This window comes from Hyla sarda, chromosome 13 (assembly GCF_029499605.1).
Source record: "Hyla sarda isolate aHylSar1 chromosome 13, aHylSar1.hap1, whole genome shotgun sequence".
NCBI classification, from domain to species: Eukaryota; Metazoa; Chordata; class Amphibia; order Anura; family Hylidae; genus Hyla; species Hyla sarda.
The window spans coordinates 45,524,984-45,551,320 of record NC_079201.1 but is presented as its reverse complement, the minus strand read 5'-3'; the positions used below and the strand labels follow the sequence as shown (position 1 = coordinate 45,551,320).

The 26,337-nt window shown below is 47.6% G+C and overlaps 1 protein-coding gene across 1 annotated transcript in view; it reads right to left on the bottom strand.

Moving 5' to 3' along the window:
- Nucleotides 1-26,337, bottom strand: part of LOC130297299 (polycystin-1-like) — a 396,912-nt gene that overhangs the window by 303,437 nt on the left and 67,138 nt on the right. The window contains exons 5-7 of the mRNA XM_056549607.1: nucleotides 16,879-16,950; nucleotides 16,698-16,769; nucleotides 13,568-13,710 (exon numbers count right to left, since the gene is read on the bottom strand). Of these exons, the coding sequence (XP_056405582.1) occupies nucleotides 13,568-13,710; nucleotides 16,698-16,769; nucleotides 16,879-16,950 (287 nt within the window). The remainder of the gene's footprint in view (nucleotides 1-13,567; nucleotides 13,711-16,697; nucleotides 16,770-16,878; nucleotides 16,951-26,337) is intronic.

Here is a 26,337-nt window from a genome sequence, read left to right as displayed (position 1 = left end):
CCATAGTATGAAGGATATCAACCTAGTTGTAGTCCCAACTAGGAACTTTGTCAACTTAAATAAAAACACAATTTTTTTTTGTTAAAAAATATTGTTTCTTAATTTTTTTTTTTTTTTTTACTTGGGCTTTACTGGCCTAGAACAAAAGTGATGTCTGTTCCTAATCCCTTTTAAGGTATTTAAAAATAACTACATTTTGGCCCTCATTTACTTAGAAAATCGGGTTGTAAGTCTATCTTGCTTTCTTACCCGACTGCTTTTTTCCCCTGGTATTTATTATTATGTCGCATCCTGTTTGTCGCACGTGGGTTTTGTAGGTTTTGGTTTCCAACTCCTCTGAGTTGTCGGGAAAAAATCCACAACAATTCAACAAATTCGGGTTGGAAACGATTACGTGGGAAAGCTCAGAAATGTCAGGTTATGCCCCTTTTTCGGGTTTGGGAGAATCCACATCGGGTCCGTCGGGAAAAAATGTCGCATCGTGTCTCAGACTGGCGCACGATGTCTGCGACATGGCGCAGACAAAGATGCGCCAAAAAAAAAAGACCAAAGAAGTCGTGTTTAGAATAGTAAATGAGGGCCTTTATCTTTGGACTTTGTTTTGCCTCTTAAACCTTTCATCACATAGGGAAAAGATAGAGTCAATCATAGCTTAGCCCTCTGTATAAAAACCCAGCCAAAGCAAAGTGGTTTGTTAACACCTTCTTTGGCACTTATTTTGTTAATCAGAGATTGGTGCAACCATAGAAAAGCCTAAACAGCAGATGATCATTTCTGTCAAGACTGACTTCCAAGATGTGATGTATGAACAGCTAGGGCACACCTCCCCAGTGATACCTGCCGGCAGGTCTTGTAGCCTATCCAGTATGGCTACACTCAGAATTTTTTAATGACCTTAAGGGGAATTTGTCAGTTGTAGATCTTGTTTAGAGCTTAAGTGTTAAAGAGGGGGTGCTGAGTAGCAGAATGCATTTCTCCTCACCCACTTCTCCCTGCTTTGACTGATTAACATGCACAGATTAGTGCTGGAAGATGAGCCCTCTACATCAATCAAGGTAGAGAGGGGTGGAGGAGGTGTGCATCTTGTGGCTCAGCAATGCCTATTTTAGCATGATCTAGAGCAAACAGATTTCCTTTAAGGGAAAGGCAATGTTAACACTGCGGAATGTCCACCCTGAAAATTCCTGACAGACATTCTGCAGACAGTGGGTACTGGCAGAATAAGTTGGCGCTTGGACCACTTGTAAATGTGCTGTATCAATAGACGGCAATGCATTTTGAGTGGATTCTGCCAAAAGTTGACTTGTCGATTCTTTAGGTAATGGCTTGAATAAGGATTTCCGCATGTTTCTGCTGCGGAAATTCCACTGAGTGCACAGTGCAGTAGACCTCCATTGAAAGCAATGGGGTTTTGCTGCAATGAAATTTCTGAGCTGAATTTTTTCGGCAGATTCCACTCGTATATTCCGTTGTGTGAACATGTGAACAGGGATTGGCAGAGCAGCGATATGATGTATTGAGCCCTGGAACAAGGAAGACGTCCGGTGCCATGGTTTAATACATCACATTACTGCTCAGCCTATCATTGGCCCAGGCAGGACATCCCTGTGTCCAGCAATTCGCTGAGACAGCGCTTGTTGTATTGACCCCAGGGAACCAGAAAGAGGAGCACAGTCAGGCAACAGAGGCACCGGGGGAGCGGCAGGAGGAAAGCAGATGTTTCATTTTTTATACTAAGCAGAATGGAAGAGTCGCAGAAAAATTCCCCTATCCCAGAGTACTTTAAGAGTCTGTCTGTCAAAATCAGATTCAATGCTGAATTTTTCATGACATGGTTAATCTTATATCATTGCCATCTGAGGGTGAATAAAACATGTTTCAGTCACTGCATATGGATGAAATCCAATAAGTGCAGTGTTTGTCTTCTGCATTTTGGCCATATGCAGCGCTGGATTGTTTGTTTTCACCCTAAAGTGTACACCTATGTAGGGGTACTATCTGAATCTAAATGTCAACATCCAGCTTTTGGGAACAATAATATAAAGGGGTATCTGGTAAAATTGATAGTTGTTCTATTGCCCCAGCTTGCTTAATAAAATGAACACTTTAACTCATCTTTCTCTGCTTCTGTATAACCCTTGTATCGGGGCAACCCACCTGCAGCCTTTTTTTCCCCCCACACTGCCACTCACTGGCCGGAGAGGGGACACATTGGCTAGTGAGAGGTGCTGTGACGTCACATCTACAGCTGTCAGCGAAAGCAGGCTGTCAGTCGAGAACAGCCGTAAGCTACAAATGAGTGGAGAAAGGTGAGTTTAAGTGTTTGTTATTTTATAAGGCAAGCTGGGAATAATAGGAAAGTAATACAATTTACAAGATAACCTCTTTAAAGTGAACCTGTCATTTCAGTTGACTATTCAGAATAGAAGTAATAAATGGGAATACAGACCTCAAGATACACATGTGGTGGTGTTCTGTATAAAAATAGCTGGGAATCTATGAGGAATGTTAGGCTAAAAATGATAGTGTTCAAGATATGATAATTACTATATATAACCATATATACCATAAATAGATAATATAATAATAATGCAGGCTAAGTAATAATGATGATAATGTAAATTTTAATTATTAAATGTGTGGCTGTGCAGGGCCCTTGCACAGACCGCACCATCAACACAAATATTTAAATAAACTAAAAGACATAAAATATAGAAAATAAAAATAGATATTAAAAATAGATATAGGCAATTTAAATATATGCTGATATAAAAATTGCTGGAAGTATGAGATAATCAGTCCCCAATAATAGCAGCTTGATAGGATGGATAAATCAATGCTCAATTTGTGAATGGAGGAGTTATAGTACTCAAGATAAAGTTTAAGTCCTATACAATATATAAGATCTTCCGCTGTATCATTGAAGATTTTATAGCTAGTGTATTTGAAGTTCAAGTGCTATACAGTACAGAATAGAGATCCTCCGCTGTATCAGTTAGGACTTTGTCGCAAGATAATTGTAGCTAATGCAGCAGATGTATCAAAATGAAACTGAAAGTTATTGGTGAATGGGACCGCTCACCGCTTCTACTGATGTGCTCCGATGTTCTGTGCTGTCCTTCTCCTTCCCGGGCTGGTACAGCTCGGCAGCTGGCCTAATGGAAGAGCCTGGGATCTCCCTGCACTGGCTCTGGAACTGGAGGTGGTGAATGCTGTAGTGTAGTGCGCTGGAGGGAGGCTGCACATTATTGTTTCACTAATTGCACTCTTTGATACCCAATTGGTATCCTTATAAATATTTTGTTAACCTCAGTTTGTACTGAGCTTGAGAAAGGCCAGGTGAGCTGGCAGAAACGTTGCTGTGACACTGTTTTGGAAAATGGAATAAACCTCACTTTTTTATTGGATTAAGTGTGCTGCGGATTCATCTTCAATTTTTCTATCTATCTATCTAATTATTTCCTATCTATCTGTATCTATTTATTTATCTCATATCTAGCTATTTTCTATCTATCTATCTATCTAAAAAAAAAAAAATAATAATTTCAGAAAACCAGCAGTGAAGGCGTAAATGGTGCACACTGTTTAGGAGCCTTGGTCAGTGGCCCACAGTTTAATATCAATGCCAGACACCAACAGCATACAGAAATCGGTGCAAAAATAGTGAAAATGTATTGCCTCATTCCAGTGTTACAGAATCAATGTTTCCGCGACCTCTCGTCGCCATTTTCAAGCTTGAAAGTGGCGACGAGTGGTCATGGAAACGTTGCTTCTGTAAGGCTAAGTTTCCACTTGTTTTTTTTTCTGGCAGTTTTTGGAAAACTGCCACTGCAGTTTTTGAGCCAAAGCCAGAAGTGTATTCAAAGGGAATGGGAAATATAATGGGAGGACTTACACTTCTCCTTCCTAATGGATCCACTTTTGACTTTGGCTCAAAAACTGCAGTGGCAGTTTTCCAAAAACTGCCAGAAAAAAAACCAAGTGGAAACTTAGCCTAACACTGGAATGATGCAATACATTTTCACTATTTTTGCACCAAGTTCTGAGTGTTGCTTATGTCTGGCATTGATATCTATCTATTTATCTATCTATCTCATATCTATCTATCTATCTCATATCTATCTATAGTGCTGCAGCACTATACCTACCTAAAGGGGGGGCGCTGCACTACAACTAGCTAAAGGGGGCTGCTGCATTACAACTTCCTTAAAGGAAATCTGTCACCATTGTCACCTGCACTAACCCGGTAATCTTGTCCATTAGCTCCAGTCCCAGCACACGGCTTGGGGCACGGGAGGAGCTTAGTGATGTCACCGCTGCTGTTGTCTAGCAGCGGGACCCAGCAGGGAGCAGCAGCAGTGACGTCACTAAGCTCTGACCATGCCCCAAGCCGCTGCTGCTCTCTGCTGGTCTCGCACCAGCGGTGACGTCACTAAGCTCCGCCCAGGCCCAGAGCTGAAGTTAACAGACAAGATGACCAAAGATACCCGCAATGGAACGGGACAAGGTAAATACCGTTGTCATCAGTGTCATCTGCACTATCTGTTGGTAGCGACAGGTAAGTGCAGGTGACACTGGTAACAGATTTCCTTTAAAGGATATGTCTCATGTATAAAAACTTATCTCCTATCTGAGGGATAGGAGATAAGTTTTAGATCGCGGGGGGTCTGAGCGCTGGGGCCCCCCAAGATTTCCTGTATGGAGCACCTGTGCTGTAGCACAGGAGCGCATCAAGACCCCCGCTCGAAGCGGAGGCCGCCATGCCCCCTCCATTAAGCTCTATGGGAGAGCGAAACGCTCTCCCCCCGCAATCTAAAACTTATCCCCTATCCTTCGGATTGGGGATAAGTTTTAATACATGAGACTTATTCTTTAAGGGGGGCTGCTGCACTTCAACTACCTAAAGGGGGCTGCTGCACTACAACTACCGAAAGGGGTTGCTGCACTAGAACTACCTAAAGGGGGCTGCCACACTACAACTACAGAAAGGGGGCTGCAGCACTACAACTAAAGAAAGGGGGCTGCTGCACTACATCTACAAAAAGGGGGCTGCCACTACAACTACAGAAAGGGGGCTGCTGTACTTCAACTACAAAAAGGGGGGCTGCTGCACTGCAACTACTTAAAGGGAGCTGCCACCAATATCTAAAGGGGGACTGCTATATACAGGTGGGCTGCAACTATATACAGGGGGCTACAACTACAGGGAGTAACTATCTACAGGTGGCAGCAGCTACATTACACACGTGCCCTGAATAGATAGGTGCCACCTGTAGGTAGCCCCCCCTGGGCTACCTACAGGTGGCTACTATCTATTCAGGGAATCTGTGTAATGGGGAGAACTAGGTAAAGGGACGTGTCTACTTGATGGGGGGACCTACTCTTCCCCAACCCACTTATCTACCCAGTCTACTGTGTGAGACACCAAGGGGGTTATCATTACTGTTTGGGACACTATAGGTGCTGGGCAAGCGCATAGCCTAAAATGTTTGTCTGGCAGGTTCTATGGAGACAGTTCGTGGCTGAAAAAAATCATCAGGACGGTCTGAACTGGATGGAGAAGAAAAAGAAGAGTGAACGACTCCAATTAGAGAAGACGTCACCTAATGTAACTGTATGTAATCACCGCAAAGCCAGGAAGCCCTGGAGGGGATAGAATAGGACCAGCGGGGCACATGACAGGGGGATTATGCCAGGAAGGGGTTAATGGTCAAGGGTTTTAGCAGGGGAAGGTAAGGAAGGGTTAAATGGCTAGGGGTTGCGGCTGGCTAGGCAGTAAGGGGTTAAATGGACGGGGTTAGCAGCAGGGCAAGGGGAGGAGTCAGGAGGGGGTTAAAAGGATGGGGTTAAGGGGAGGGTCTTCAGTCGGCGTGTGGCCAGCTGAATGTGAAGAGCCCCTTACCAGAATGGCGTCCTTAGAGGAGATCCTGTGGAGAGTCAGGGATGAGGCCCTGTTCTCCTCCCTGCCGGCTCCTGAGGCGTTGCTGGCGGTTCTGCAGTGAATGCATTGCCGGCGGTCTTGCAGTGAATGCAGGACGTGCAGCTGGCATGTCCCGAGGCCGGCTAGAGGGGCTGAATTACAGTGCAGCCTGCTCCCGGGAAAATGCTGCTGAGAGGGGGCAGGCCCGGCGCAGGAGAAGGTCACGTGGTCCGGCATCCTCCGCCCCTCAGTCAGGGAGGTGGGCCCCGGTAGCCTGGTGGTGACCCAGGCCATAGTTCATTCTCACCCTGCGGCCTCCTCTTCCAGGGGAGGGGTCGGTGGGCCCACAAGGGGGTGCCTCCAGCTGTTGCTAGGATGGGATCTGCGGTCTGCGGTGGGGATGGGATCAGCCCTGCAACCAGTGAAGAGAGTGAGGATGAGCTGCTGCTGTCTGAGGATCCGGCCCCTTCCCTGGACCCGGGGTTCAGTTTTCATCAGTGAACTGCCCCTCGTCTGGTGGGACTGCGGCTGGACCTGCTGCTGTTCCTGCGGGCAGGGTTCCCCTGGCCCCTGGTGCTGTTGCTGCCGGCGAGAGTCAAGTTCTGTAGGTCCGCAGTTGCCCAGATGCTGGAGATACGGCAGGTCGGGTGAGAGCACCACTGTCTCCAATTTTGAAGGTTCGGGGCCGGTTGGGCTGGTGGGCTTGACAGGTTGCAGGCTCTTTTGAGCTGGTGGGGGGTTGGGGACTGGGGGGGGGTCCCTGGGGTCCCCAATCCCAGTGTGTGGTGCGGTTGTGAGGCAGTGTGGGTCGGTGGAGTCTGCAAGGGTGGTTCTAGTGGCTGGGTTGGCGCAGCACCATCGGTGGATCCTACTGTGGTGGCGGCTTCGGGTGCGAGGGGAGGTGTACGCCTGGGGGACGCTGCTAGGGGCGAGGTTTATGTCTGTTTTGAGGGCCCTTTGGGGGCCCACCTCAAGGCAGAGGTGCGGGATAAGATTTGGAAGCGGGAGTATGTTGAAATTTTTTCGCTACTGCCGTTGGAAAAATTTCACTTGGATAGGGTGCGGCCCGATGAGTCTAAGCGGATGGAGAAGGTTGAGGAGGAGGAGCGTCGGTGGTATCAGCATTGATGTGGCGTTCCGTTTGTTGTCAGTTCATCCAGACAGTTTTCGGTTGTTGGGGTGTTGTTTTGTTGGATCGTTTTTTTGTGGACCTCTGTCTGCCGATGGATTGTTCCATCTCCTGTGCGTACTTTGAACAGTTCAGTACCTTCCTGGAGTGGGTGGTGCAGGAGTCCCAGTTGGACTCTGTGCTGTATTACCTTGATGACTTCTTGGCCTGGCGGGGTCGCGGTTGTGCGCTGTGCTGTTGCAGGTGATGGAGCGGGTGACGGCTTGGTTCGGTGTCCCGTTGGCGCTGGAAAAGACAGAGGGGCTGGCTACGTCGGTTAAGTTTTTGGGTATTATTATCGACACGCTGACCATGGAGTGCCGGCTACCCAAGGACAAATTGGGAGAGCTGCGGGAGGAAATGGCTAGGGCATGTAGGGTTCACAAGTTGCTTCTGCAGGATGCTCAGTCCTTGCTGGGCTGTCTCAACTTGCCGGATTATGCCTATGGGGCACGTTTTTTCCCCGTCGTTTGGGGGCGGCTACCGCGGGGGTCTACAGGCCCATCCATTTTGTGCATCTATCAGCGGGTTTGAAGGCAGATTTGGGGGTTTGGCAGGAATTTTTGGGCCGGTACAACAGGCGATCGGTGGTGATGGAGGCGCTCGTCTCTAGTCGGGACTTGGAGCTATTCACCGATGCCGCTGGTGGTTGCGGTTTTGGGGCAAATCTGCAGGGGCAATGGTGTGTTGGGCAATGGCCAGAAGCCTGGCGGGAGGCGGGGTTTACTTGTAACCTGGCTCTGGGGGTTAAAAGGCCGGGGTTAAGGGGAGACTCTTCAGTCGGCGCGTGGTCAGCTGAATGTACCCGCCCGCTCTTTTTTCTTTTAGGTCTGTCGCAGCGGCGTGGTCAGGAGAGGGATCTGGAGGCACCATTGGACGGCATGATGGTCGTATTGGATGGAGTGTGGAGGTGGACTGGGAGCGGTTCCCGAAGTTTTGTGGGCTTCACAAATGGTGCTCCTGGGCAGGTGAGCTATGGCTAAGAGCAAGTGAAGCCCCACCCCCCCTTTGATTCAGTAACAGTGCCTTCAGGTTCTTCTCCTGCGCTAGGAATACTTTATAAGTTGTTGTGGGTTCTGTTTACATGTATGATGTTCATACAATTGTTGTTATGTTTTACAATGTTTTAATTGGTTGTTTAATAAAGTGGGCTGCTGTGGCCTTTTTGCACCAACACTTTGTCTTGTGTTTCTTAAAGAGAAGGAGAGCTGTGGGTTAAGTAAGGGATGGTGTAAGTGGTTGGTTAAAGGTACATGCAACTATAATATCCCCTAGTCATATGTAGAGCTACTGTCTACCACTATATGGTCACAGTATGGGGGTATATTTCCTCCTTGTATAATTGTATTATTGGTAATATTGGTCCTAGAACTCTGAATTTGGTCAGTAACAGTACAATTCCCCCTTGTATATTGGTATTATTGGTAATATTGGTCTCAGTATACAGGATTTGGTCAGTAACAGTGATGATGGTAATAAGTATGGTGATAATATTCCTCCTTGTATACTGGTATTATTGGTAATCTCACTCTTGGTATACAGGATTTGGTTAGTAACAGTATGATAGCAATATTTATGGAGATAATATTCCTCCTTGTATGCTTGAATTATTGGTAATACTGGTTGTCAGGGCCGTCATCAGGGGGTTACAACCCATACACCTGTATGGGGCCCGGAGCTCCAGGAGGCCCGGACGTCCCTGGACCTTTTTTTTTTATGGCTTGTCACCCCCCTGATGGCGGCCCTGCTTGTCAGTGAGTGACTGCGACTGTCACTCACTGACCGCTGGGTGCCCGCAAGGACTATGACTGGGCCTCATAATCCTTTAAGGCCCGCACATTTATTTCTAGGGCGCGGGCCCCTTAAGAATTATGGCAGAGCAGGACAGGCCAAGGGCTGATTGGAGTAGAGAGGTCACGTTCCCCGCGCAGGTACGCACGTCTACTCCAATCACCTGACCTGTCCACATCCCTCCTTCATCCTCCCCGTCCAGCACCCGGAGCAGCAGAAACCTCACGTGGTATCTCCAATCCTGTCAGGGTAAATGAACTTGCGCGGGGGTGGGGGTGTTATGGGAGTGATAAGAGGTGATGAGTGGTGCGGGGGGGGGTGATAAAGGTGCAGGGGGGGAGGTGATGAGAGGTGCAGGGGGGTTATGGGGGTAATGAGAGGTGGTGGGGGGTTATGGGGGTGATGAGTGGTGCAGGGGGGGTGAGGAGAGGTGCAGGGGGGTTATGGAGGTGATGAGAGGTGCAGGGGGGTTATGGGGGAGATGAGAGGTGCAGGGGGGTTATGGGGGTGATAAGAGGTGTGGGGGTTATGAGGGTGATAAGAGGTGTGAGGGGGGTTATGGTGTGATAAGAGGTGCAGGGGGTTATGGGGGTGATAAGAGGTGCAGGGGGGGTTATGGTGTGATATGGGGTGCAGGGGGGGTTATGGTGGGTGATAAGAGGTGCAGGGGGGGTTATGGGGTGATAAGAGGTGCAGGGGGGTTATGGGGGTCATAAGAGGTGTGGGGGGTTATGGGGGTTATAAGAGGTGCAGGGGGTTATGGGGGTGGTGAGAGGTGCATGGGGGTGTGATGAGAGGTGCAGAGGGGTTATGGGGGTCATGAGAGGTGCATGGGAGGTGATGAGAGGAGCAGGGGGGTTATGGGGGTGATACGAGGTGCAGGGGGGTTATGGGGGTGATACGAGGTGCAGGGGGGTTATGGGGGTGATAAGAGGTGCAGAGGGGGTTATGGGGGGATGAGAGGTGCAGAGGGGGTTATGGGGGTGATGAGGAGAGGTTTGGCAGGGGGTTTATGGGGGTGATGAGGACACAGAGGATAAGAGGGGGTGTATATGTATATATGATGTGTATGGCAGTATTATATTCAGGGTACAGTGTGTGGCAGTATTATATTCAGGGTACAGTGTATGGCAGGATTATATTTAGTGGGTACAGTGTATAGCAGTATTATATTTAGTGGGTATAGTGTATGGCAGTATTATATTCAGGGTACAGTGTGGGGCAGGATTATATTTAGTGGCACAGTGTACAGCAGTATTATATTTAGGGTACAGTGTGGGGCAGTATTTTATTTCGGGTACACTTTCTGGCAAGGTTATAATGATTACTGTCTTTATGCAGAGGATGAGGATCTGCTGACAAAGTGAGGAGCCAACGATGTCTGGATGTCAGACTCTGCAGAGAAGATGGAGCTGGAGGAAGACCTGGTCTCTGGACCAGATGAAGAAGAAAAGATAACAGAGAAGATATCACTCAAGTCAGAAGACGTCACTCAGGTCGCTGATATCATTGTGTATTCTCCTGACTGTCCCATCAGAACTGTAGTCACTTGTAAGTTCTGCAGTGATGATGGGTAAAACTGTGTCCAATCTGTGTCTCTCCAGCTGTTACATAACTACAACTCCCTTTGCCTGAGGCTCTCCAGAATTATGGGAGTTTTAGCTTTCCAACAGCTGGAGAACCACTTCAACCGAGGTGATCGGTGGGGGTCTCAGCAGTCGGACCCCCACCCAAAAAATGGGCTGCTTATTATAATATGCCCGGGCCCTGGGGGGGGGGTCTGCGGGAGGGGTAGGGAGCCCCGAGGTAATTTTTTGCATCGGGGCCCTGTGGTTTCTAGCTACACCCCTGCGCATGACCACTGCGCATTGATACAGCATTGGAGGCAACGGTTAACAGCAGAAAGGGGCGTACCACAACTATATAGTGGCAAATTGTGCCCCAGCCAATATAGTTGTTGCAGGTCCCTCTTTGCTAATAGTTTTCCCTCCATATAGTTGTAGGCGTCTCTGAGAGGGGCCCAGGCCTACCACAACTATGGGGGCAACTATTAAGAGAGGGGCCTACCCAAATTAGATGGAGCCCCCTATATAGTTTGGGTAGGCCCCTCTGTTAATAGTTGCTTCCATATAGTTTGGGTAGGCCCCTCTTTAAAAGAAGTAGTCTGGTGAAAAATAACTTATCCCCTATAACGCAGGGGGGTCCAAGCGCTGCCCCCCCCCCCCCCCCCCCCCCCGTTATCTCCTGCACAGGCCCCGGCGGTTTGCTGGAAGCTGACTTCTGTACCCCGCAGGAAGCTGCGGCGGGCACACCTCCTCCATGTATCTCTACATGGAACAGGAGGAGGGGGGGGGCAGGCCTTGAGCTGTGTGAGGGGCCCCGAAATTTCTGATGGCAGCCCTGCTGGTTGTATACAGGATTTGGTCAATAACAGCATGATGGTTATATGTATGGTACTGGTGTTATTCGGAAACTATATGATTTATTTAGAGGTACATGTGTTTATCACAGGAAATTGTCTTAGCTATGTTAATGTGTGCATATATATATATATATATATATATATACACACACACACATACACAGTATGCATTTTTTTTTCCTTATGTACCCTATTATACCCAACTATAATTATCATTTGGCCCATCCCCACTGTGGCTCCACCTTCACATAGCCACACCCATTACCGAAATGGGCTGCTTGATCTAAAATGCCCAGGCCTATTTTTGGTCCCAGTCTGGCCCTGCTTTATATAATTAGTGTATGTCAAATAGCACTGCTCAAAAAAATCAAGGGAACACTGATTGACAATCAATTTCACATGCTGTTGTGCAAATGGAACAGACAACAGGTGGAAATTATAGGCAATTAGCAAGACACCCCTAAAAAGGAGTGGTTCTGCAGGTGGTGATCACAGACCACTTCTCAGTTCCTATGCTTCCTGGCTGATGTTTTGGTCACTTTTAAATACTGGCGGTGCTTTCACTCTAGTGGTAGCACGAGTCAGAGTCACCAAGTGGCTCAGGTAGCGCAGCTCATCCAGGATGGCACATCAATGCGAGCTGTGGCAAGAAGGTTTGCTGTGTCTGTCAGTGTAGTGTCCAGAGCATGGAGGCACTACCAGGAAAGGTGGAGGAGGCCGTAGGAGGGCAACAACCCAGCAGCAGAACCGCTACCTCAGCCTTTGTGCAAAGAGGAGCAGGAGGAGCAATGCCAGAGCCCTGCAAAATTACCTCCACCAGGCCACAAATGTGCATGTGTCCACTCAGAAACCAAATCCATGAGGGTGGTATGAGGGTCCAACATCCACAGGTGGGGGTTGTGCTTACAGCCCAACACTGTGCAGGACGTTTGGCATTTTCCAGAGAACACCAAGATTGGCAAATTCGCCACTGGCACCCTGTGCTCTTAACAGATGAAAGCAGGTTCACACTGAGCACATGTGACAGACGTGACAGAGTCTGGAGACGCCGTGGAGAATGTTCTGCTGCTGCAACATCCTCCACCATGACCGGTTTGGCGGTGGGTCAGTAATGGTGTGGAGTGGCATTTCTTTGGGGGGCCGCACAGCCCTCCATGTGCTTGCCAGAGGTATCCTGACTTCCATTAGGTACCAAGATGAGATCCTCAGACCCCTTGTGAGACCATATGCTGCTGTGGTTGGCCCTGGTTTCCTCCTGATGTAAGACAATGCTAGACCTCATGTGGCTGGAGTGTGTCAGCAGTTCCTGCAAGAGGAAGGCATTGATGCTATGGACTGGCCCGCTCGTTCCCCAGACCTGAATCCAATTGAGCACATCTGGGACATCATGTCTCACTCCATCCACCAATGCCACATTGCACCACAGACTGTCTGGGAGTTGGTGGATGCTTTAGTCCAGGTCTGGGAGGACATCCTTCAGGAGACCATCTGCCACCTCATCAGCATCATGCCCAGGCATTGTAGGGAGGTCATACGGGCACGTGGAGGCCACACACACACACACACACACTACTGAGCCTCATTTTGACTTGTTTTAAGGACATTACATCAAAGTTGGATCAGCCTGTAGTGTGGTTTTCCACTTTGATTTTGATTGTGACTCCATATCCTGACCTCCATGGGTTGATAAATTTGATTTCCATTGATAATTTTTGTGTGATTTTGTTGTCAGCACATTCAACTATGTAAAGACGAAAGTATTTCATACGATTAGTTCATTCATTCAGATCTAGGATGTGTTATCTTAGTGTTCCCTTTATTTTTTTGAGCAGTGTATTAGCTAATGTCTGCTTTGCAGGCTTCAGCTATATTTTGCAGGTCTTTCAAAGATGGTGGGTGGAGTCTAATGGTGGGTGGAGTCTAATGTCTATAATGTCTGCCATATACTGTACAGGAGATCCTACATTTATATGTCTTTATACACAGCCAGAACAGCAGAACCCACAGCACGAGCAATCTAATCTGTGTATAAAGCCCTGGGTGAGACCTCTTACCTACAAAGTCTTTGTTGTCTGCACTGTCTCTCTGCAGCCTGTGTATGTTTACAGGCACAAACCTTAGGGTCACAGGTTGAAATCTCTGCAGGGCCACCTTTCTGAGATCGATAAATGGGTACCATTAAATTGGGTAATGATAACAATTATTCAGCAGCCAGTTTAGTTAATTCTAACAGTGTGGACTAAAAAGTACTTCACATATATCTTACCACAAGAAAGTAAAGGTAAACTGGTGTTACGAGTGCAGCTTTCTGTCTCTGTGCTTATAAGTAATTTCACTCCTGCTGCTGCTAAATTGGAAATTAAACGGTGAAGGGGACAGCCACATGGTATACGATTGTCAGATAGATCTCTGCAACAAAGTAATGAAAGTTTGTCTGTAAACACTGAGACAACAAGAAATGGAAAAAGGTGTTACTATTTTTAACTCTGGATCTCTGTGACCCAATAAGTAATTATTCTGCCCCCCTAAAATCTGGATTTAAAGTGCAGTTGTCCTTTGAAATGGCAAAGGTACATTGGGTCCCCTTTGGGTACCTGGACTGGGTTTTACAGCTACAACTACAACCCTTTTGTTTTTCCCCTGCTGTTTTCACAATAACATAAACTCTATGTTTATTTGTTCAAAAGTTCATGTAGTTGAAGAAAAGCTGCAGCATTCATGGATTAAGGGATTTTACCTGAGAAATTTCTGTATTGTATGTAAAATTTCACTTTAGTACATTATCATGTAATAAATAGTATAATAGCGTTAAAGTGGAAACTATTTTTTAATTTATTAAATCAGCTGGTACAAGAAAGTTATACAGATTTGTAAATTACTTCTATTTAAAAATCTTAGTCCTTCCAGTACTTATCAGCTGCTGTATACTACAGAGGAAGTTCTTTTCTTTTTGACTTTCTTTTCTGTTTGATCACAGTGCTCCCTGTTGACACCTCTGCCCATGTCAGGAACTGTCCAGAGCAGGATAGGTTTGCTATGGGGTTTTGCTCCTGCTCTGGACAGTTCCTAACATTGACAGAGTTGTCAGCAGAGAGCACTGTGGTCAGACAGAACAGAAAGTAAAAAATAAAAGAACTTCATGTGGATCATACAGTAGCTGATAAGTACTGCAAGGCTTAAGAGTTTTAAATAGAAGTGATTTACAAATCTAAGTGAAGTATATAATGAAGCAAGCTCGGCACCACTCTCTGCATCTTAAGGACAGGAAAAGATGGGACCCTTTTTGACTTCTCCCCTTGCAACTGCTGGAGGTACATGTAGGTGCTGCTACGCTATAAGACAGTATGAACAAGTTTCCAATAGGAAAAAGAAGCGGAGCACTCACCAGACCTTGAATGCAGGTTGACTATATTGACCGAAACGATCAAAGGCACATCGGGGGGGGGGGGGGGGGGGTGTACAGACAGGGGAGTGTAACTTAGAGACGCGGGGGTATATTAAAAAAAAAAAGTTTTCCACCGGAGTACCCCTTTAAACCCATACACACATTTCTGCGCTCTGCTGCCACATCAGGGGAAAAGCAGTATGTTATTTTAACAAACTGGAATTCCTTATAATTTTCTAGTATAAGGGTAGCCCTCATATAGTTAGTTCCCTATATAAAACCCAACTTTTTCTCATTACATGTTCTCATTGGCTGCTAGTCTCAAGGCCTCTAATCTATTGTAGTAGCTGCTATCTAAAGATAGAGTGCATGTTTTAGTTGCAAAAGACTACCAGGATAACATGTATCAGGACTAGCTGCTACACTGACTTCTACAAGATATCCTCCATATGGACTTTGCCCTGACCCGAAGGACTTATTTCTTTCTTATAAACTCCAAGTCTCAGGGGATTGCAATTTAACTGTCTTTGCCTTTGTGGACATCAAGTTGGACCGGACGAATGTGTTGCTGCTGACAGCCAACCTGCAGGGAATTACAAATCAGAACAGTGCACACTGTGGATTTTTCTAGGCAAACTATCCACCAGAAAAATTTGCTGGAAAAATTCCGCCAGAACACTGAACTCGTTCAATGTTCTGGTGGATCCCCACTCTGCAGACATTGCTGCTTAAGGGAAGGGAAATGTCTGCGTGGTCCTAAATTAGTCGTTCAGCTGGTCGCTGGACGTATTTGAAATCTCCGACCAGATTTTATCTGGCCAAAGATCAGGCGCCGGCTTTACCACGAGCTGATACAGAACGCGGGGCTACTTCCCCGTTTACCTGCCACTGCAGGATGCGCTATTCGTCGGTGCTGTATGTATGGATACTATGCCACCACTGGTTATCTGACCTGCATACTGCTTTGTCCAAGTGATGACAGCTATTGATAGACAACTGGCTTATTTTGTATTTTAATATACTTTATTGTTTTTTGATGCATGTCTTTGACATAGTTACTGAGCTATATTTGCTAAGATTCCCCTGATGAAATCCCCGTGTATGCTGATAAAAGCACGTGGATAGAAACGCGTTGGGAGGCTATATACATAATTAATTACATAGCTCATAATTTAAGCATGCGTCTTATCTAAGCTGATTTATTGATTTGTATTACTTTCTGGGATCCACTATCCTTTCTATCTGGTGCCTTTCATAACTGTGTATTTTAGCGACAACCCTTTTCTTTTTTTCTTTTTTGATAATGGACAGTATGATTTCACAGAAGTGTGATTGACTTGGATTTACATTGTGTTGTTTAAAGGGGTAGGGAATAAGATGTCAGATTGCCGAAGTATCGCTGCTGGGGACACCCCGCTATAATTACTGCACAGAGCAGACCGTGCGTAATGACGCTCCGTGCGTAACGACGGGCAATGCAGGGGCCGGAGCATTGTTACGTCACAGATCTTTGAATAGGAGATAAGATGTCTAGGGGTGGAGTACCCCTTTAAGTGTTCCCTTCATTTAAAAAAAAAAAATCATTTTGAGCAGTGTAAAATTATTTTAAAAAAAGAATAATTTTCAGATGCCTTTTTAAAAATGGAAGAAGGAATCGGACTGGTTGCTATGGGCAATTGCACTGCACTTCTTCTCTACAATGGTTTTTAAAACTTCCCCCAAGGAGTAGGCAGGGAAAGAGTTTGTGGACAGGCTCAAGATTGCACCCATCGCTGCCAACATGACACATACAGCCAGCACTAGGGGGAGTGCACAGCAAAGAGTTTAGTACAACTCCCATTTAAAATGAATGGTAGCTGTAAAAAAGCACATAAATAAACCTCTCCCAAGTGGTAAGGAATTACTGAAAATTAATATAGCTATTGTAAATGTAATACCAGTAAAAGAATCTATTACATAATGATGTTTGGTAAATAGGGACAATGAGTGATTTACATGTGATAATACTCACAATGTCTGCAGCTCCGGCAGGGATACATTCCATAGTTCATCAATTAACCAAATTTGGTTGCGACTCAGATTTCTGCACAGAAGAAAGAGATGAATAGAAAATATACACATGTAATAAAACACAGGGCTGCTGTTTCACCTACCATCCTGAGATTTCCCCCATGAATCAATTGCATACTCACAGGTTCCTTAGGTTAGGGAGTCCAATAAAGTCTTTGGAGTGAAACAAAGTCAGTTTGTTTCCTGAGAAGTCCCTGCATCAATATAAAATGTTTAAGGTTAAATATATTGTAATAGACCCAGAGCCACCGCTACTGCACTGTATGCATGATACTATAATTCATTGAACATTTATTTGAACCTTTCGAGCACACGTCTAAATCAAGAGTGAGTTAAAATGAGCAGTCAACATATGAACCCCACCATTTGACTTGCTTTCCCTTTTGCCTGGCCTCATCATGTTCACTCCTTCTGATGCTGTCAAAATGAATCCAAGTGAATGAAAACCAGTCTCTGCTACAATACATTCCATTAAAGGGGTACTCCGGTGAAAACCTTTTTTCTTTTAAATCAACTGGTGACAGAAAGTTAAACATATTTGTAAATTACTTCCTTCCAGTACTTATTAGCTGCTGACTGCTACAGAGGAAATTCCTTTCTTTTTGGAACACTGATGACATCACGAGCACAGTGCTCTCTGCTGACATCTCTGTCCATTTTAGCAACCATGCATAGCAGATGTATGCTAAGGGCAAGCTGGTGGCTCAGTGGTTAGCACTGCTGCCTTGCAGTGCTGGGGACTTGGGTTCAAATCAAAGGACAGCAATAAATAAAGCATTATTATTATTATTATTATTATTATAACGTCAGCAGAGAGAACTGTGCTTGTGATGTCATCAGAGAGCATTCCAAAAAGAAAATAATTTCCTTTGTAGTATTCAGCAGCTAATAAGTACAGGAAGGATTAAGATTTTTTAATAGAAGTAATTTACAAATATGTTTAACTTTCTGCCACCAGTTGATTTAAAAGAAAAAAGGTTTTCACCGGAGTACCCCTTTAACAACAACCCCAGATATCTATCCTTTACTCAACTGCAAATCCACTGAAGCAGTGTTTCTCAAGCACGGTCCTCAAGACCCCCAACAGGACATGTTTTCAGGATTTTTAGTCTTTCACAGGTCATATAATTATGGTCAGTAAATCAGAAATCACCACAGTTTTATCACCTGTGAAAAACTAAGGAATTCCTGAAAACATGTCCTGTTGGGGGTCTTGAGGACCATGCTTGAATAGCTCATCTAGTAACTCTTTATGTTGGACCCTATCAAAGATTTTGCTAAGGCTAGGTTTCCACTTGTTTTTTTTTTTTTGCAAAAATGCCAATAAAAACGCCCATTCTGTCGCATTGTTTTTTTTTTTTTTTTTTTTTTTTATTTTTTTTTTTAAACTGTGCGGCCAAATGTTAGCTGAAAGTCAATAGGGAACTGCAAAATGCCATATCCACTTGGCGTTTTTCAGTTTGGCATTTTTTTTTTATCCTTTTGGGGTTGTTTAGCTATTTTTGGCTCCTGAAAAAGTGAAGTGAAGTGAAAAAACTGCCAAGTAAAACGCCATGTGGGTTTTAACTTTGGTGTTTTTGTCGGCGGTTTTTATTCTTTTTTGGATTTTATTGATCCTAAAAAGTGATGGAGATATCTTTTTTTTAATAATCTTTAATAAAATTCCGTAGGGTACCATTAAAAAATTATAATAAAAAAGATACAGTAGTGATGGAAAAAATTGTATTTAATGAAATTTTTATTTTTTATAATGAAATATTTATACATTTTTAAACAGGGATCAATTTATGTATGCGGGAAGGGAATTAAAAATGTAGCCGTCAAAAATAAAAATTTAGAAAGGGGCCATTTAAATGTAAAAATAATATGTTTGATATAATAAATTTTGTTAAACTTTTTATTAATAATGTATTTTAATAATGTGTTGAATAAAGTGTGTGTTTTTAACTTTTTTCCCTTTTTTTTCGATTTTTTTTAGATAGAACTACTACTCCCAGCATGAAACACACTGTTCCATGTTGGGAGTAGTAGTACATGTACTAATTGACAGATCCCCCCAGGTGTCACTTCTGACACACGTTGCGATACTCCTGTATAATGTACAGATGCGGGTGGCCGCTCTTCTCTGGTCCCCTGCACTGCCGTATATATACACCTATTGATATTTCCTGCAGAGAGCTGTGATTGGCCAGATGGTTTCAGCCACTCACAACTCTTTGTGGGAAATATGAATAGGTGTATATATACGACAGTGCAGGGGACCACAGAAGAGCGTCCGGCCACCCGCATCTATACATTATACAGGAGGATCGCAGTGGGTGTCAGAAATGACACCCGCTGTGATCTTTCCTTAACTGCAGGCACTACGGCTCCCAACATGTTGCACACTCTGCTCCATGCTGGGAGCTGTAGTACCTGCATTAATAGACAGATAGCAACAGGTGTCAGAAGTGACACTCGCTGCGATCTGTCTATTAATGTAGGTACTACAGATCTCAGCATGGAGCAGAGTGTGCGACATGTTGGGAGCAGTAGTACCTGCAATTAAGGACAGATCACAGCGGGTGTCACTCCTGACACCCGCTGCGATCGTCCTTCATCCTTCATCCCTGAGATGCGGAGATGCTTTTTCCTGCGCTCCACATCTCTGCTCTGTACTCCGGCCTGCCAGTGATGTGAATATAAATGTTTCCCGCTGAGAGTGGGGATTTGCTGCCACCATCTAGCCAATGACCACTCTGGGCGGAAAATATGTATCACGATGCCGGCTGGCAGGAGGTGGATCCTCTGTGCCAGAGAGGGATTGGCGTGGACCGTGCTAGTGGACCGGTTCTAAGTCACTACTGGTATTCACCAGAGCCCGCCGCAAAGCGGGATGGTCTTGCTGCGGCGGTAGTGACCAGGTCGTATCCACTAGCAACGGCTCAACCTCTCTGACTGCTGAAGATAGGCGCGGTACAAGGGAGTAGACAGAAGCAAGGTCGGACGTAGCAGAAGGTCGGGGCAGGCTGCAAGGATCGTAGTCAGGGGCAACGGCAGGAGGTCTGGAACACAGGCTAGGAACATACAAGGGAACGCTTTCACTGGCACAATGGCAACAAGATCCGGCGAGGGAGTGCAGGGGAAGTGAGGTATACATAGGGAGTGCACAGGTGAACACACTGATTAGAACCACTGCGCCAATCAGCGGCGCAGTGGCCCTTTAACTCGCAGAGACCCGGCGCGCGCGCGCCCTAGGGAGCGGGGCCGCGCGCGCCGGGACAGGACCGACGGAGAGCGAGTCAGGTACGGGAGCCGGGGTGCGCATCGCGAGCGGGCGCCACCCGCATAGCGAATCGCATCCCGGCTGGAGGCGGAATCGCAGCGCACCCGGTCAGTGGATCTGACCGGGGCGCTGCGGGAGCGAGAGTGTAGCGAGCGCTCCGGGGAGGAGCGGGGACCCGGAGCGCTCGGCGTAACAATATGAATTCTATTGACATCACTGGCCGGCCCGGAGTTCAGAGCAGATATGTGAGCGCTGTATAGTGCCGCTCTGCATCTCTGCAATAGATAGGACGATCGCGTTGGGCGCCACACCCCCTCCCATAGACTTGCATTTAGGGGGAGGGGTGTGACATAATGAGGGGGCGGGGCTATGAAATCCCGAGCTCCCAGCTCCAGCGTTCAGAACAGTTGCGCAGCGCTGTACACTGTCCCCTGCTGCCAATGGGACTGAGTTGTGCCTCAAGCTATACAGCTTGTCACGATGCCGGCTGGCAGGTAGTGGATCCTCTGTGCCAGAGAGGGATTGGCGTGGACCGTGCTAGTGGATCGGTTCTAAGTCACTACTGGTTTTCACCAGAGCCCGCCGCAAAGCGGGATGGTCTTGCTGCGGCGGTAGTGACCAGGTCGTATCCACTAGCAACGGCTCAACCTCTCTGGCTGCTGAAGATAGGCGCGGTACAAGGGAGTAGGCAGAAGCAAGGTCGGACGTAGCAGAAGGTCGGGGCAGGCAGCAAGGATCGTAGTCGGGGGCAACGGCAGGAGGTCTGGAACACAGGCTAGGAACACACAAGGAAACGCTTTCACTGGCACAATGGCAACAAGATCCGGCGAGGGAGTGAAGGGGAAGTGAGGTATAAATAGGGAGTGCACAGGTGAACACACTAATTGGAACCACTGCGCCAATCAGCGGCGCAGTGGCCCTTTAACTCGCAGAGACCCGGCGCGCGCGCGCCCTAGGGAGCGGGGCCGCGCGCGCCGGGACAGGACAGATGGAGAGCGAGTCAGGTACGGGAGCCGGGATGCGCATCGCGAGCGGGCGCTACCCGCATCGCGAATCGCATCCCGGCTGGAGACGGTATCGCAGCGCACCGGGTCAGTGGAGCTGCCCGGAGCGCTGCGGTAGCGAGAGAGAGGCGAGCGCTCCGGGGAGGAGCGGGAACCCGGAGCGCTCGGCGTAACAGTACCCCCCCCCTTGGGTCTCCCCCTCTTCTTAGAGCCTGAGAACCTGAGGAGCAGACTTTTGTCTAGGATGTTGTCCTCAGGTTCCCAGGATCTCTCTTCATGTCCACAGCCCTCCCAATCCACCAAAAAGAACTTTTTCCCTCTGACCGTCTTGGAGGCCAGTATCTCTTTCACTGAGAAGACGTCAGAAGAACCGGAGACAGGAGTGGGAGAAACTAATTTGGGAGAGAAACGGTTGATGATGAGTGGTTTAAGAAGAGAGACATGAAAGGCATTAGGAATACGGAGAGAAGGAGGAAGAAGAAGTTTGTAAGAGACAGGATTAATTTGGCACAAGACTTTGAAGGGACCAAGATAGCGTGGACCCAGTTTGTAACTGGGGACACGAAAGCGGACATATTTAGCGGAGAGCCATACCTTGTCTCCGGGAGCAAAAATGGGGGGAGCTCTTCTTTTCTTATCGGCAAACTTTTTCATGCGAGATGAAGCCTGTAAAAGAGAATCTTGGGTCTCTTTCCATATGGTGGAAAGATCACGAGTCACTTCATCTACAGCGGGCAAACCAGAGGGCAAGGGAGTAGGGAGGGGGGGAAGAGGGTGACGGCCGTACACCACGAAAAATGGGGATTTGGAGGAAGATTCAGAGACTCTAAAGTTATACGAGAATTCGGCCCATGGTAGAAGATCTGCCCAATCATCCTGGCGGGAGGAAACAAAATGTCGTAAATAATCACCCAAGACCTGGTTAATTCTTTCTACTTGTCCATTGGACTGAGGATGATATGCAGAAGAAAAGTTTAATTTAATCTTGAGTTGTTTACAGAGAGCCCTCCAGAATTTTGACACGAATTGGACGCCTCTATCCGAGACTATCTGTGTGGGCAACCCGTGAAGACGAAAAATGTGTACAAAAAATTGTTTAGCCAACTGAGGCGCTGAAGGAAGACCAGGAAGAGGGATGAAATGTGCCATCTTGGAGAATCGATCAACGACCACCCAAACAACAGTGTTGCCACGGGATGGGGGTAGGTCTGTAATAAAATCCATACCAATCAGAGACCAAGGCTGTTTGGGGACAGGCAGGGGATGAAGAAAACCAGCGGGCTTCTGGCGAGGAGTCTTATCCCGGGCACAGACAGTGCAGGCTCGCACAAAGTCCACGACATCCGTCTCCAGAGTCGGCCACCAATAGAAGCGAGAGATGAGTTGCACAGATTTCTTGATGCCTGTATGACCTGCGAGATGGGAGGAGTGACCCCATTTGAGGATTCCGAGGCGTTGGCGTGGAGAGACGAAGGTCTTTCCTGGAGGAGTTTGCCTGATGGAGGCTGGAGAAGTGGAAATCAGGCAGTCAGGAGGAATGATGTGTTGCGGAGAGAGTTCAACTTCCGAGGCATCCGAGGAACGAGAGAGAGCATCGGCCCTAATGTTCTTATCGGCAGGCCGAAAGTGAATTTCAAAATTAAATCGGGCAAAGAACAGAGACCACCTGGCCTGGCGAGGATTCAGCCGTTGGGCAGACTGGAGATAGGAGAGGTTCTTGTGATCGGTGTAAATAATAACAGGAAATCTTGATCCCTCCAGCAGATGCCTCCATTCCTCAAGTGCTAATTTAATGGCTAGAAGCTCTCGATCCCCGATGGAGTAGTTCCTCTCCGCCGGAGAGAAGGTCCTAGAAAAAAAACCACAAGTAACAGCATGCCCGGAAGAATTTTTTTGTAGAAGAACCGCTCCAGCTCCTACAGAGGAGGCATCAACCTCCAATAGGAAGGGTTTAGATGGGTCAGGTCTGGAGAGCACGGGAGCCGAAGAAAAGGCAGACTTGAGCCGTTTAAAGGCGTCTTCCGCTTGAGGAGGCCAAGACTTGGGATTGGCATTTTTTTTTGGTTAAAGCCACGATAGGGGCCACAACGGTAGAAAAATGTGGAATAAATTGCCTGTAATAATTGGCGAACCCCAAAAAACGTTGGATAGCACGGAGTCCGGAGGGGCGTGGCCAATCTAAGACGGCAGAGAGTTTGTCTGGATCCATTTGTAGTCCCTGGCCAGAGACCAAGTATCCTAGGAAAGGAAGAGATTGGCATTCAAACAGACATTTCTCTATCTTGGCATAAAGTTGATTGTCACGAAGTCTCTGAAGAACCATATGGACATGCTGGCGGTGTTCTTCTAGATTGGCAGAAAAAATCAGGATATCGTCCAGATATACAACAACACAGGAGTATAAGAGATCACGAAAAATTTCATTAACAAAGTCTTGGAAGACGGCAGGGGCGTTGCACAGGCCAAAGGGCATGACCAGATACTCAAAGTGTCCATCTCTAGTGTTAAATGCCGTTTTCCATTCATCCCCCTCTCTGATGCGGATGAGATTATAAGCACCTCTTAAGTCCAGTTTGGTAAAGATGTGGGCACCTTGGAGGCGATCAAAGAGTTCAGAGATGAGGGGTAGGGGGTAGCGGTTCTTTATCGTGATTTTATTAAGACCGCGGTAGTCAATGCAAGGACGTAGAGAGCCATCTTTTTTGGACACAAAGAAAAATCCGGCTCCGGCAGGAGAGGAGGATTTACGGATAAAGCCTTTTTTTAAATTTTCCTGGATGTACTCCGACATAGCAAGAGTCTCTGGGGCGGACAGAGGATAGATTCTGCCCCGGGGTGGAGTAGTGCCCGGGAGGAGGTCAATAGGACAATCATAAGGCCTGTGAGGAGGTAGAGTCTCAGCTTGTTTTTTGCAAAAAACATCCGCAAAGTCCATATAGGCCTTAGGGAGACCGGTTACAGGGGGAACCACAGAGTCACGGCAAGGGGTACTGGGAACCGGTTTTAGGCAGTCCTTGAAACAAGAGGAACCCCAACTCTTGATCTCCCCAGTGGACCAATCCAGGGTTGGGGAATGGAGTTGAAGCCAGGGTAGTCCAAGGAGGATTTCGGAAGTGCAATTGGGGAGGACCAAAAATTCAATCTTCTCGTGATGAGGTCCGATGCACATTAGAAGGGGCTCCGTGCGGAAACGTATGGTACAGTCCAATCTTTCATTGTTTACACAATTGATGTAGAGGGGTCTGGCGAGACTGGTCACTGGGATGTTGAACCTGTTGACGAGAGAGGCCAAAATAAAATTTCCTGCAGATCCGGAATCCAAGAAGGCCATAGTAGAGAAGGAGAAGGCAGAGGCAGATATCCGCACAGGCACAGTAAGACGTGGAGAAGCAGAGTAGACATCAAGGACTGTCTCACCTTTTGTGCGGAGTCAGCGTACGTCTTTCCAGGCGGGGAGGACGGATAGGACAATCCTTCAGGAAGTGTTCGGTACTGGCACAGTACAGGCAGAGATTCTCCATGCGGCGTCGTGTCCTCTCTTGAGGTGTCAGGCGAGACCGGTCGACCTGCATAGCCTCCACGGCGGGAGGCACAGGAACGGATTGCAGGGGACCAGAGGAGAGAGGAGCCGGGGAGAAAAAACGCCTTGTGCGAACAAAGTCCATATCCTGGCGGAGCTCCTGACGCCTTTCGGAAAAACGCATGTCAATGCGAGTGGCAAGATGGATGAGTTCATGTAGGTTAGCAGGGATTTCTCGTGCGGCCAGAACATCTTTAATGTTGCTGGATAGGCCTTTTTTAAAGGTCGCGCAGAGGGCCTCATTATTCCAGGATAATTCTGAAGCAAGAGTATGGAATTGTACGGCGTACTCGCCAACGGAAGAATTACCCTGGACCAGGTTCAACAGGGCAGTCTCAGCAGAAGAGGCTCGGGCAGGTTCCTCAAATACACTTCGAATTTCCGAGAAGAAGGAGTGTATAGAGGCAGTGACAGGGTCATTGCGGTCCCAGAGCGGTGTGGCCCATGACAGAGCTTTTCCAGACAAAAGGCTGACTACGAAAGCCACCTTAGACCTTTCAGTAGGGAACTGGTCCGACATCATCTCCAAGTGCAGGGAACACTGGGAAAGAAAGCCACGGCAGAATCTAGAGTCCCCATCAAATTTATCCGGCAAGGATAGTCGTAGACCAGAAGCGGCCACTCGCTGCGGAGGAGGTGCAGGAGCTGGCGGAGGAGATGATTGCTGAAGCTGTGGTAGTAGCTGCTGTAGCATCACGGTCAGTTGAGACAGCTGTTGGCCTTGTTGCGCTATCTGTTGTGACTGCTGGGCGACCACCGTGGTGAGGTCGGCGACAACTGGCAGAGGAACTTCAGCGGGATCCATGGCCGGATCTACTGTCACGATGCCGGCTGGCAGGTAGTGGATCCTCTGTGCCAGAGAGGGATTGGCGTGGACCGTGCTAGTGGATCGGTTCTAAGTCACTACTGGTTTTCACCAGAGCCCGCCGCAAAGCGGGATGGTCTTGCTGCGGCGGTAGTGACCAGGTCGTATCCACTAGCAACGGCTCAACCTCTCTGGCTGCTGAAGATAGGCGCGGTACAAGGGAGTAGGCAGAAGCAAGGTCGGACATAGAAGAAGGTCGGGGCAGGCAGCAAGGATCGTAGTCGGGGGCAACGGCAGGAGGTCTGGAACACAGGCTAGGAACACACAAGGAAACGCTTTCACTGGCACAATGGCAACAAGATCCGGCGAGGGAGTGAAGGGGAAGTGAGGTATAAATAGGGAGTGCACAGGTGAACACACTAATTGGAACCACTGCGCCAATCAGCGGCGCAGTGGCCCTTTAAATCGCAGAGACCCGGCGCGCGCGCGCCCTAGGGAGCGGGGCCGCGCGCGCCGGGACAGGACAGACGGAGAGCGAGTCAGGTACGGGAGCCGGGATGCGCATCGCGAGCGGGCGCTACCCGCATCGCGAATCGCATCCCGGCTGGAGACGGTATCGCAGCGCACCGGGTCAGTGGAGCTGCCCGGAGCGCTGCGGTAGCGAGAGAGAGGCGAGCGCTCCGGGGAGGAGCGGGAACCCGGAGCGCTCGGCGTAACACAGCTCATGCTTGGCAGGATGTATACATTGTATATAGCCTGCCCAGCAAGAATATACAGTAAAGCAGTAATCTGTACTAAGCACTATGCGCCTGCTCATATAGAAAAGAGTTAACTAGCACTGCTGAGCACGGCTTATTAACTCCTTAAGGGTATACAGTATAAAGCCATCTATATAAATAGCTAAATACTGTATACAGTGAACAGATC